The sequence below is a fragment of the Oryzias melastigma genome, linkage group LG9 (genome assembly GCF_002922805.2).
Source record: "Oryzias melastigma strain HK-1 linkage group LG9, ASM292280v2, whole genome shotgun sequence".
NCBI classification, from domain to species: domain Eukaryota; kingdom Metazoa; phylum Chordata; class Actinopteri; order Beloniformes; family Adrianichthyidae; genus Oryzias; species Oryzias melastigma.
Window position 1 is genome coordinate 15,873,552 of NC_050520.1, and position 13,374 is coordinate 15,886,925.

The following is a 13,374-nucleotide window of genomic DNA, read 5'->3' on the forward strand; positions in this document are numbered from 1 at the left end:
AGTAGAGCCACTTCTCCTCCATATCGAGAGGAGCCAGTTGAGGTGGCTTGGGCATCTGGTCCGGATGCCTCCTGGACTCCCTGGAGAGGTGTTCCGAGCATGTCCCACTGGGTGGAGGCCCTGGGGAAGATCCAGGACACACTGGAGAGACTATGTCTCTCGGGTAGCCTGGAAACACTTAGGGTTCCCCCAGAAGAGCTGGAGGAAGTGGGAGGGAAGTCTCGACATCTTTGCTAAGACTGCTGCCCCCTCGACCCAGATGAGCGGGAGAAGATGAATGGATGGATGGTTCTTTTTCCTTGTTTTCCACCATATTATGTGTTTAACCAAATTTCAGAATTCCAAAGCATACTAAAAGAAAAACATAGTCTTTGTATGATCTTTAAAATCAGAGTTGCTTTTTTTTTCTTGCAGCATGTATGATGACTGTTTTTACAGCCCATTTTACTGATACATTCACAGTATTTCTTGGTTTACTCAAAGTTCCAAAGCTCAAAGCAAGTTTCCTTTGAAACCTTTGAGAAAAAAAACATAGTCAAGACATTTTAAAAAGAAACATTTTTGAGCAAACATGTTTCCAGGTAGTTGGATGTAAAGCAGTTTATTTGTCATACAGTATTTTTGCTGAATTTGTCTTTTTCGAATCTAGCTGAGTGATAGTTTTCAGTTTAGCGTCAAATTAACACTTTTTGTTTTTGTGATATATTTTACACTTAGTAGATTGCTTTGAGTGTTAAAAAGAGAGCTTGATACATTCTTTGAATTGTACCAATAAAAGCATAATGTCTGTATAAACTGTATGAGATGCATATGCTCAGTAAAAATAAGTGTTTTGGGAGTGACCAGGATGGATAGGATGAGAAATGAATCCATCAGAGGAAAAGATCATGTTGAATATTTTGGAGATAAATATGGAGAGTGGAAATGTGACGAGAATCCAAATACTCCAGATTTACTATCTGTTCCAGGAAAATCAAGAGGAAATATTTGTGACATCTGAGATTGCTGAGTTGCAATTTTTAAAAGATATAGAGGAGTTCAGTAAAAACAGACTTCAGACAATGTAATTATAATCCTAAAATTGCTGAATATTATTTAATTTTTATGTACATAAAGTAAGCAAACTAGGAAGCGACAGAAAAACGTTTGAGTGTGGCTGTAAAGAGACAGATTCATTCCTTTCTTTCAAATCTGTGTGTTTTAAGAAAAAAAGTCTAAGCTAGATGTCATGAATTAACCTAAAGATGCTGTTACAAAGAAAGGTATAAATGATGGGGATTAAAAGCTGATTATTTGAATTTCCATACATCCAGTAAAAACACATGCATAAGACACATGTTCATTCTAGTAATCATCCTCAGCTCTAGTTGAGAAGTGATGATGTTGGTAAATGGATGCTGAGGTTGGAGCTACCAGAGAGAATATTTGGTTCCACCAGAAACAAATCCTAGATTTCAACCCACCAGTAAGTGTGGTTTGAAGCTGGATGTAAAATCCCTCAAAAGGAGGTAAACTCAAAAAGATGAGAGCCAGCTGTTGCTGCAGCAGACCCCAACAATCCAGCAAGTTCCCGTCCACTGTGTGATGTGGACGTGCATATGTGTGATTAGAGTTGAAACGGTATGAGCTTACTGCTCTTCCATTAGGCAAGATTAAGCCTCCCTTTCATCACATCGGCCCCACAGGCATCCGAACACAGTTTGTACCTGTAGGCTTAGTTTCACTGGATCTATAACGTTGGGTGGAGTCAGTGAAGCTTTGCTGACGTCTGGTGAACAATTTCTGTTAAGAAAAGCTGTTTTTAGAGCTAAATCTTTAAATGTGGTCAGAGTGTGTTTCCAGTGACAAACGTGTTTAAAATGACTCAATCAGGAGAGCAAACAGCAAAGGAAAAGTAACAAACAGAAGTTATGGTTCGTTATGATCATCATTTATTGCTTCATATATTTGCATTTAAAGCACAAACTGCAAGAAATGTCAATGCAGAAACACAACAAAACCTAATAAACAAACATGGGGACAGTTAAGAAAAGCGCCCTCTGGCTGTAGAGTGAATTTTATGTCTTTTTTTTTATTGAACATCAATCAAATATGTAAATTTGACCCTAACGATTAGTTAATAATTTTAGAAAAGTAGTCCCTTGATACTCTCTAGTGGTTATTCAGACCTCAAGGATTTCAGCTAAATGGTAAATAATTGGGTTTTTGAGTTTAATGGATCACTCAAAAGTGCTTCTATTGTATATTCTGTTCTCAAAAGGTTCCGTTTAGAATAGTATGCAAAAGTTTACACTCTTATCAACTCATAGATGAACCAAATGAAAGTTTGTGGTTGTTTTTAACCATACTCTGATATCTGAACTCCAGACATCAGCTGTATCATGTGCATCTTTAATTTATACAGAGGAAATGCTGTTAATGTCAAATGTGAAGAGTTTTTCAAACTGAAATTGTGTTTGAATATAGTATGAGCATTATAGCAACAGAGTGGCAAATGCTAACGTGGAAAGATAATCGTTTAAGTCTAAAAAAGTCATTATTAGAGTAAAACAAAGCGTGAAAATACGCCTCTTTGCCACCTCAGGGCTTTGCATGAAGACTTTAGAGGATTAACAGAAAGAATTATTACCCCCAAATAATTAATACCCTCACTTTGTGTTTCAAAATCAAAAAGGACCATCTATGGGTCACCTTTAGCATGCCCACTGGAAACTGTATTACTACAGTTCAACAGAAATGAGGTTCAGTGTTTTTACACAAAAACCCACGAGCAAGCAGAATTTTCCGGTATTTGAGGACTGAACTCCCAAACAAAAGTCTATTTCTCAGTTACTTGATAAAGATTGATTTTAATAAATAATAAATAAAATATCTGTAAACTTTAGCATTGGACATGGCTGCAGCGGAACATTAAGAAGCATTAAATAACAATCCACAGATTAATGAAGACAAAGTTTTCATCATCACTTTCCCCAGTTTTCCTTCCTGTTAGACTTCACAACTTCATATCTTGAGCAATGCCAAAAATTATTTTAAATCCATCCGTCCAATCACTTTCTCACCCTGCGTTACACCGAGTTCACACCGGATGCGGAAGCGCTGTGTAACAAGGTGTGCACGGATTGTGCTTCACCTCCAGTTCACACCAGACGCATATTTTTTTGTGACAGTCGACAGGCGCGTCTGCTCAGCTGTAGTTATTTAGAGCTTCTACAATTAATATGACATTGTCCTTCTTGACTTTTTGTCAACTGCTCCCTAACTCTTTCTCATTGAGTTTTTTAAACACCCAAAACCATACACCGCCGCTCCGTATTTCCCCACTAAATTGATCTGTGCGTGTCTGTTTGTTTTTGTATTGTGCGCTGTTTGTGTTTACAGTATTTTCATCTCTGAAGTCTGTTTAGACTCAGAAATATGATTGCACTTGTCAATTGCTGTATTTTATTGTGAAAAGTTGGTTATATTGTGAAAATTGACCAGATTTTCCTGTGTCTTGGTGTAACGCGGATCGTTCGTGGGTCAGGCAATGAATAGGCCAGATGCCGAAACGATGGGTGCACTGCGTGAGTCGGAGGACCGCGGTGCTTCGCGTCTGGTGTGAACCACACCATAGGTTAACAAAGGCGCCACGCCAAATAGAAGCGGCCTCCTTCCACGTCACTTCTGCGTCCATTGTGAACCCAGCGTGATACCTCTCAGGGTTACCTGAGCCGATCCTGGCAACTGTTTGAATTGTAAATCCACAATTTCTTCATTTTATTGGTTTAAAGCCTTGATCCCTAAAAAATATGAAGCTGTCATGAAGATGATTTGTGCTGACAAAGTCAAATAACTTAATTAAAAAAAGCGTTTATCCTTTGTAATGGTCATGCTGCAATAAATTCTAATAGAAAGCAGTTTTGATTCTCTGTAGATCCTGAACTTAAATTGCAATGAATGGAGAATATATTCAAAGCAAACAAACTATTATTAAGAAAAAATGCAGTCATTAAGCTAAAAAAAAACCTCAAAAAACTTGTATAGAAACAATAAAAAACTTTCTTATACTATTAAAACTGCAAAAGTTTAAACTATCTCACTATGTCTGTAATGAAGAGCTAGCATTGCTGCTGTCTATGCGTTACATACAAGCTAGGCTGACTGGCTTAGTGGTGCTGTATTGAAAGCATGGCGTCTATACACATTTCTTAGTACTGCTGTGTGTCCTTGCTTACGTATATGGTTTGTTACCTGGAAACGCTGCAACCTCGACTGTGTCCAAACCTGACATGAACAAGACATTCTCGTTCAAGAGTAGTAATAGTAGTAGTAGCAAAAACGAAACAAAAACAAGTCCACCTACACATATTAATTGTTGAAAACCTAGCTTTGGAAAAAAGTAGTTGCAGGAGATCTCAGTGGATCCATAGAGAGCTATGGCACCCTGAAGGCAACACATTGAGCATGGCTATTCATCTGCTTTTAACAAGGAAGCAAAGTTCCATGTGCCTCGGTCCAGCCTCACGTTTCTGGAGCCCAAGCCCATTTTTACTGTACATAAAGACGAGTTACAAAGGTATTTGCCAGTACTGAGTAATAAAACAGTAAAAACGTGGTTTTGCATAGCATTTGGCGTTGTTGTACTATCATTTACTGGCAACTCAATGGGAAAATATAAATGCCAAATGCTAAAACTCCAAAATTAAATGTTAGTCAATAACTGGATGTGAAAGTTGCATCTCTTTAGGTTGTTGGTTGTACATGTCTAAACTAAAGAAAAACAAAGACAAGCAAAAAACATGCTGTGTAATTGTAAAGGAAAACGTGTCTGATACAAGGACTGGTTGCTTGGCATCGTTTGTGATGGTGTTCATCGGATCCTGTGGCGGTTTTGGATCCTACACCGCTCCTTTGATCACTGGCTCCCTGTTGAGATACGTAGCCCAGTAGACCAGGTTGAAGGTCCCAAACAAGACGGGGAACACAATCCTGGACATCTTGTCAATCTTGCTCACACTGTTGTAAGTCTTTTTGGGGTCTGGGGCCTTGGTTTCAGGAGGCTTGAGCTGAACGGTGGTGCTGTTTGAGATGGTGGAAATGGATGCGTCCTTTGTGAGGTTGGCTGTGTAATTTACACCAGCTGGACAGGAGTTATTTGACTTCTTTGAAAGAGCTAATGGGTCTTTTTTCTGGGGAGAAAAAGAGGAAACATTGATGTGAGAGCAGTCACAGAACATAATAATAAATTCTTGGTGTTTGAAGGATCAGTAGTTTATTGTCAGGAGTGGCGAGAGTCGTCTCCAGAGTACTGAACCCACTACATGTCCCAGCAAATGATACCTATTCATTACTCAGAGCCTCACTAAGTGGGAATTTTTGTTTGTGACACCCTGGCTGCATTACTGAGCATTTCCATCTGGACCTGATGTTCTGTGTACCAGACCCTGCTTCTCCTCTGATTACCTGCTGCCTGCCCTGACCCTCGCCTGGACTCTGACAACTCTAGTCTCGTTTTTGATGCTCCCATATTTATCAACTTTTTAGTGCTTCATGCAAACACGAACATTTTAATTTCTACCACATTTTCATCTCTCCACCAGATTAACCTGTAGCAGTGTTACCAGACTTCCCCTCCACAGCTGCAGGGATTGATAAGGAGTATCACATGTAAACGCCAGAAGATATCTGGCTTCACTCCTGTTTTATGGATCCCAATGTCTCAAAATGAATCAAATAATGAAAGCAACTTTTATAGGTCAATGTGAAGACCTTCAGTTGTAGATTACAACAATATCGAAAAAGAAATTAAGAAAAAGTTTCAATATAAAAGGTGAAGTTGAATTTCTATAAACGGACAACTCCTCTGTAACAGAGGTCCGAAGACTGTCGAACAAACCAAAGGAACCAACATTTTTAGGTAACAATTGAAGCTGTATTCAGGTGACATTCCTAAAGGCGTGGCGAACCCATCAACACAGAGGGCCTCTTGTTGTCACCTGAGTGTTTTAAAATATATATTTTTGATTTCATAAGAGAGCAGATGTGTTACAGCAGAGCTATTTGGTGATTTAACTTCCCAGTCAAAGCCTTGACTCTACACTCACCCTACTCTGCGCAAACGGCCTAGTACTCCAAGGCAGATTTCAAATGAAGTATTGATGCTTGGCAAAAACTGCGTCCTAGAAAACTACATGTTTTTGCCTAAATGGTATAATCATAATTATAAGACTACTGGGAATGCTTTTACAGTGGATCCCAAGATGATCGGAGTGGGACTTTAGGACCGCTCTATACCTTTTCCTATTGGACAAATTGGATCAATATATTCAGTAGTGGGTAGGACAATGATACCAGGTAAACAAGTGGCCCTCAGGGCTTGAAAAAACCACAGTTGAACTCTTGTGTTGGGATTTCGTAACAATGAACTGTGCCAAGTTTGGCAAAAACTAAACACATCAGCACCAACACTGTGTACCATCTGCTAAACATGACAGTGAAGGTGTGATGATTTGGGTTCGCCCTCCGGACCTGACCGCCATCCTGTCGCTGAGCCAGCCATGAATTCAAAGGTAGTCTACAGTCAGATGTTAGGGCCATCTGTCGGCCAGCTAAAGCTCGGCTAGAACTGGGTCATGCAGCAAGACAGCTGGCGGCAAATCTACTGTAGACTGGTTGGAAGACAAGAAAAATGATTCAAGGCTTTACAATGGTCAGGTCAAAGTCCAGCCTTCTTAAGGGAGCTTTGAGGAGCCGTCCTCGATGAAATACCGACACCCTCAGAGAGGTGAAGCTATCTAAGAAAGAGTGGGTCAAACATCCCCCGTGAGATTTTTATGCTAGAACATATTTTGTGAGTTTTGCTTTATAATACTGGTGCACTGAACATTTAGAGACTTAATGAATCTATATATTGTATTTGGTCAAAAACTTGTGTGAGATGTCGTCAATTTTCCCACAAGAACATACCTTGGGCTGCTGAGCCTCCATGGCCTTTTTTCCATCCCAAGCCCAGCTCCGCTTGGTAAAATAATTCACAGTGGCAAATTCAATCAGGGCGGAGAAAACAAAGGCGTAGCACACGGCGATGAACCAGTCCATGGCAGTGGCATATGCCACCTTAGGCAGGGAGTTTCGAGCACTGATGCTGAGAGTGGTCATGGTGAGCACTGTGGTCACACCTGGCGGGGGAAGGAAACTGGGTCAATTTTACTCGTCACACTTGCAATTCAGATTTTGTTCGAGCAGATTAAGGCATGGAAACAGCAGGATTTGGATTATTGTTGTGGCCAGGTTGTGCAGTGAAATATCCATACATCAACATTCCTGACAAACTGGAAAAATAGTGCAGAAGTTTCCAAATTCTGATAATACTCTGCTAAAATGATTTAATTAAGTTTGAAGTACATGCTGCATCAGACTCACCAAAGACTGTTCGTGCAGGCACAGACTCGCGGTTGAGCCAAAACGAAACCTGAGACAGAATTACAGTCATGAAGCACGGCATATAGGTCTGGATCACAAAGTAGCCAATCTTCCTCTTCAGGTAGAAGTGGGCCATCATCACCGTGTATTGACCTGTTGAAAGCAGCAGAAGACACAGGCTGATCAAACCTTCATGCTTCATTTCAAAGCTTATATTGTCCGTTAAAACTATTTATAAAAAGAGGAAAAAAATGATAAGAAAACAGAATGTACTACTGGAGAAAAAGTACCACGGTACTGTGAAAAATGTTTATGTTCGATTTTTCTTTTTTTTTTTTTCTTTTTTGAGATTTTCAGCTTTTTTGTGTTTCTGACTTTTAGAAAAAAAAAAAAATTCCCATTTTTGAACTGTGTTGAAAAATTTGCAGCTACTAACTAACTGGCCATAAGTCTTATTTGGTTGCATTAATTGTCTTGAACCTGCAGCAGCCCCAAACCATTACACTACCACCATCTTGCTCGACTATATGATGTTTATATGTTAGTTTTAGAAACTTTTGTTTAGAAAAGTTATTCTCAAAACATTTAAAATTATTTGAAAAAAGCCTATTTTTGTTAAGTGTAGAAATGGTTCAAGGTTTGATTCTTTACAAAAATAAGTACTGAACAGTAACAGACATTAAAGACACACTCTGACATAAGTTGTTCCTAAAATGTTCTTGTAGTGATTTTTCTTATGACTGAAGATATATACTATAAAAATTAGAATTAAAATTGTGTTTATGTGGATTCTTTATTCAACTTGCTAAGATGAAAAAATACCTCTGCAAAAAGCTGGTAGGTGGAATGAAGAAAGCTACTACGGCAAGCCACAAGCTCCCTGCTCTGCTCCATTTTAATGCATCTACTTATAGACGACTAGATCCGTGAACGTCTGAGGTGGTGTCTGGATCTAAACTGTACAGCTGGACAGCTCCTATATTGCTCGCCATTTTTTTTTTTTTTTTTTTGCTGCACCGCTTATGTTAGTTTGGGGTTGTGAGAGGCTGTAAGCTAGTGGGAGACATGTAAACAGAGGGATGATGGGAAGAGAGTGGGCTTACTTCACAGTAAAGCCTTGTTTCCACTGGCAGAACGGTATGGTTCGGCCTGGTACGATTCTGAATGGACCAAGCATTTCAGGTGAGTGTTTCCACTCAAAGTCAGGCTGTCATGGCGCATGCGGGGTGAAGCTAACAACAACAACAATGGAGGTCATTCAGAAGCTTTTTTTTTTCTACTTAGCGTTTGGTGCCTTGAATTTACAAAGCATTTAACGTTGTTTGAGAGAAGGTTGCGGGCGGCTAAGAGGAATACAGCCGCTTCCTTGGCGCTTTCTTTTGTTAACAGGTTTCAACAGTAGCTCCATGCTAATTTCATTTTCCTATGGACCTACAACCAACGGAGCCGAAAAATGGTCTGGTTTGGTCTGGCCTAATGGGTCCATTTTATAATGGAAACACTCAAAATACCACTTAAAGTACTGTTCAGTGGAGACAAGGGTTAACAGAGGAAAATTTTATGTTAATCACAATTAAAACAGCACTGGGAACGCTTTAAAATAGATCAAAGGATGATCAGAGAGGAACTTTACTTATATCTCAAGTGTCTTAGAAGGTATTTATTCTTCACATTTCACTAAAGTTTTGAGAAAACTTAGTCTTGCTTTTTAAAAATTCCTTTAGCATCAAATTTGACTTTATTTCTACTTGTGAGCAGATACTGCCATTGCTTGATAACTGGTTTAGCGCTCCACAAAATGACCAAGTTACAATCTAAAACAAATATATATGCAATAAAACAAAAAATAAATAAATAACAGGTTTGTTGGGACTCATCATATCCTGTTAAGCAAGTGAAGATTGCATTTGAAGGATTTTTTCAGAAAAATCCTGTCGAGCTACAGAGTCTGATAAACTATAGAAAATCCACAGATGACTGCTGCTTTCTCCTGGCAAAATCGGATTTTTCTGTCTCGCTAATCCCTTGTCACAATCTGCATCCTGTATCGCTCTCTCCGTCCGTCTCTCTCTTTCTATGTGCTAGAGTGTGGTGTGTCCGTCCTCTCCTGTCAGGCCGGGCCACTCCTGATTGACGGTGAACATCCTTGCGGTTGTCAGAGCGAGAACGCTCACACAGACCTGGGTCAGCAGCGGTAACGAGGAGGTGCACAGATGCCTGAAGCAGAGCGGGGCGACACCAGCAAACTTTGGATGGTCTGCACGCCGCAGCATCGGTCATCATGTCCCGTATGAGGAGGACACCTGTGTCTCCGTCGCTCCGTGGAATACGAGCCGGCAGTCCTGCTCTGTGGTGGCACAACTGGGGGGTCTCTGCTCTGATCTGACCGCCTCCTGGGACTGGATGTGGACGGAAGCTGCTGAGGCGTGAAAAAATGCGGTTGTGGTGGTATTCACTGTTTGGATTTTGGAGTGTCTGTGGAGAACTGCCGTTCATAGCAGAGAACAACGCAGCGATGTTGGTCAACTGGTGAGTAAACTTTTCTGCTCCACCAGGAATACAAAATAAGTGAGGAGGAAAACCTCAATTTCTGTTACCATGGCTACTTTGGCTAAACCTGTGAGGTCAGAGGTCGATCCACCACATGCCAGTGGAGCTCATTGCAGAGGTATTTTTAGCTCGTTAAGGAGGGTTTCACCCTCAGATTAGTGACGCTAATTAACACCATGCTCACCCTGGGTGACTTGCCTTTCTTTTTTTAGCTTTAGGCTCTAATTTGGATAAACAGTTGTATGTTACAAATTGCGTTCATGGGAGCTTGCATTGCCACATCCTTAATAAAGATCCAGCTCTCATTCTTGATCCAATGTAAACATAGCCTGTCCCAACAGATGCAGGATCAAGGTATCTACTATTCCTGTTTACACTATATAGACCCCTCCTCTAAAACAAACCACAACCAACTACCAAGCAGCACAAATGTATTATTCTTTACATAACAGAATTAAGCAGCTGCCGCCTGTGCGCCGCCCCACGTCTTGCCTTCACAGCAACCAATCCACGGGCTGTGACGTCACTTGGTAAAAGCACAACTGATGGGCCTGCGTACGGATTAACCCTACAGACCCAATGGCTCAGACCACGGATAAGTGTTTTTTTACCCCCCCCTTCTCCTCTCTTCCGATTCCACCCCCACTCTTCTCTTAACAGCCTCAGAGACAGCTGGCCATGTGTGCGGGGCGATTTCAAATCCTTCTGATTCATTCATTGTCTCCATCGAGCTTGATTTCCTTCTGCCAGCGTCTTTAGGTGACACTCTGTAATAACAGCGAGCTGTGAGTGAGGGGGTAAATTGAAGGGTTTAAATCCCAGCTCCTGCCCAAAGCTGCTGCCGCACGAACAATAACAGTGTCATCTAAAATATTGACTGTTTACTGAATCCAACAAGAACAAATTAAGGAAACAAATTCCACATTACTTTTGGTGAAAATTTTTCAATATTTAAAAACTGTTACTTGTTGCAGTATTAGTTAGTTTTCCTCAAGAGAACAGTTTACATCAGCTGTCCTCTCCTTTAATTAATCTTAGGTTAAACAAATATCTTGAATTTTCTCTTGAATAAATAAACACAGAGGCCCAAATCATGATGTCACCACCACCATGTTCCAGGTTTGACAGAATTGGGGGTTTTATTTGTACAAACTTCTCCGTGTTCGCTCCAACGATTGCTCGATTCCACGTTCCATTTGCTGATTGTTCACACCGCCCTTGGAAATGCTCGTTAAGTCGACCAATTCAGATAAGACGTTTATTTAACTGTGTGCAAACGTGCATTTCAGGCTTCCGTGTTTAAAACTCTCGCGTTCAGGTGTCATTATGCAAGTGTTGAAGTCCATTATTGGGCTCCGTGTGCAAAGTGTGAGACTAGTGAACGCACAGTGAAAGTTAAACCAGTTGAACTTTGACCAATCGGAGACACGGATTTGATTGTGACGTATGTGTAGCGACTTTTTCAATACATTTTTCAAAATTTAGAAAAGCATTACACCTCTTTGACATTTGACACCAAGCTGGACTCTAGGTGACAGACATGCACTTGTATGTCGTATTTGGTTTTGTATTTTCTTTTTGTTTTGTGTGTTTCTGTCAGAGCAGGTCTTCTGTGTGTTTTTGGATCTTTGTGTGTATTTTATAATATGCCCCAGATCCCCCAAGACAAAAAGGGGCGTAACATGTGTACATCTAAATCTGACACATTTTGTTGTACTTGTCTTGAAAAACTCTTTTTATCAAGTCCTGCCCTCATCTTGACTTTCTCACTGCTGAGTCCTACACTGTTAAATCCAGTCTTTAAATATACTTTAAAGGTTTGTGGAACCTTGAAATAATGCACCTCTGTTTTATAATGTATATTTACATGAAGATTTAGTCATTTTTGCAATTTTAGAGGCTGAATTTGCCAATTAATGGACATGTTGCCGAAAGGTATAAATAAATAAGTTTCAGTTCTATTGAGAAACTTCAACTGGTTATTTTTAGATACTTTTTCTCACTCAAAGCAAACCAATAAAAGACTTTAGCTTTACTGAATGCATGCATCATTGTTTTAAGCTGTAGGGCTGCATTTGTTGCCAAGACTATCCATTTTTTTAATGTGCAACTTTCATAGTAGAAGTCAGTTGTCCATGATAAACAAATCATTCCATTCATGGTCGAACAAACTTCCTGTCATGATAATGTCTTTGCAGGTCTGCTTGTGTGTGTTTGTGTGTGATAAAAGCAGGACTGGATCCCACTTTGTACCTGGAATCTATAATTGTAACAGCGTAAACCTGCTTACAGTGTGAAGTTTGACTCAGTTTTAAAGCATGTTGGTGTTTCTCTTTAAGATTGGGTTTCTGGGTGAATTGTACCTTCTGTCTTTTTCTCGTGTATCAATATAACACTCAGTTTACACAGTACATAGTATTTTTTAAATGTAAGGTGACACCGACAAAACAGTTGGTCCGATGTAAGTTTTTGATTTGGACAAAACTCTTTTTAATTGTTTAAAGTTTATCCTGAGTTATTTTTATTTTCTCTGGCTAAAACAGGAAAACCTTCAACAAAGTAGAAATAAAAAAAAATAAAATCTGACTCAGGGAATTAACCTGAATCAACTCAAACACAGAAATCACAGAAAGACTTTTCCATTGAGAAGCTTTTATTTGGTTCACTTAGTTACACCCAGTTGCTTTTAATTGTTTCTAATCTTTGTTACATCCAAAGATGTATTTATTCTTTGGGAATTTTACATTTTTAAAACTAACTATACATGTTTTGGTGCAGTGAAAGTCCCACATTTACCTTCTTTTCACAGAAAAAGGAAGTAGAATTGTAAAAGATCATCAGTGAAAACATAAAAATTACATACAATTGCGGCTGCACGATAACTGGTAAATTATTCTGCCTTAATGAAAACTTTAACTAACCGCAATCTTCAGGCGACCTGAAGTAAACGCTTGTTTGTTGCAACGGCTGACTCATTCTGAAAAAAATGTCTCTTTTGAAGAATAGTTTCCCCAACTGTCAGGATTGGTTTGTGCTTCGTAGGGTTTGTTAATAGAAAGCATCCACACATTTAATCCTAAAGCCATTAGAATTCTGACCTGTCTGTGCTGTGATTCACATCCTCACATCATTTTAGTGAAACAGGAGATTCTCTTATCATTTCAGATGGTGTCTTTGATTAGATTTCACTTGATTTCATTGGATTATAGAAAATCGTCCAATAAACATTAACGCTCTATAGGAAGGTGTGAGTGTTCACGCCGTCATACCTCTGCTGGTGTAGATGTCTTCTGTTCCTGCAGTCTGACCGATCAGGTGGTACTGGTTGAGCCGCGAGCCTTCTTCTGCGACGACCACTGACTTGGCTGCTCCTTGAGTCCAGGTGTAGACCACCTCAGAGACGGGATACGCATCTGGAAA

At 39.8% G+C, this 13,374-nt stretch overlaps 2 protein-coding genes across 4 annotated transcripts in view; one reads left to right on the forward strand and one right to left on the reverse strand.

Moving 5' to 3' along the window:
• Positions 1–1,908: 1,908 nt before the first annotated feature.
• The window catches only part of gabra5 (gamma-aminobutyric acid type A receptor subunit alpha5), a 32,399-nt gene continuing 20,933 nt past the window's right edge, over positions 1,909–13,374 (reverse strand). For both annotated transcript variants that reach the window (XM_024278893.2, XM_024278894.2), the window contains exons 7-10: positions 13,224–13,367; positions 7,405–7,557; positions 6,949–7,160; positions 1,909–5,171 (exon numbers count right to left, since the gene is read on the reverse strand). In XM_024278893.2, the coding sequence (XP_024134661.1) occupies positions 4,881–5,171; positions 6,949–7,160; positions 7,405–7,557; positions 13,224–13,367 (800 nt within the window). In that variant the 3' untranslated portion in view covers positions 1,909–4,880. The remainder of the gene's footprint in view (positions 5,172–6,948; positions 7,161–7,404; positions 7,558–13,223; positions 13,368–13,374) is intronic.
• The window catches only part of gabrb3 (gamma-aminobutyric acid type A receptor subunit beta3), a 56,210-nt gene continuing 52,533 nt past the window's right edge, over positions 9,698–13,374 (forward strand). For both annotated transcript variants that reach the window (XM_024278891.2, XM_024278892.2), the window contains exon 1: positions 9,698–9,933. In XM_024278891.2, coding sequence (XP_024134659.1) covers positions 9,839–9,933 — 95 coding nt within the window. In that variant the 5' untranslated portion in view covers positions 9,698–9,838. The remainder of the gene's footprint in view (positions 9,934–13,374) is intronic.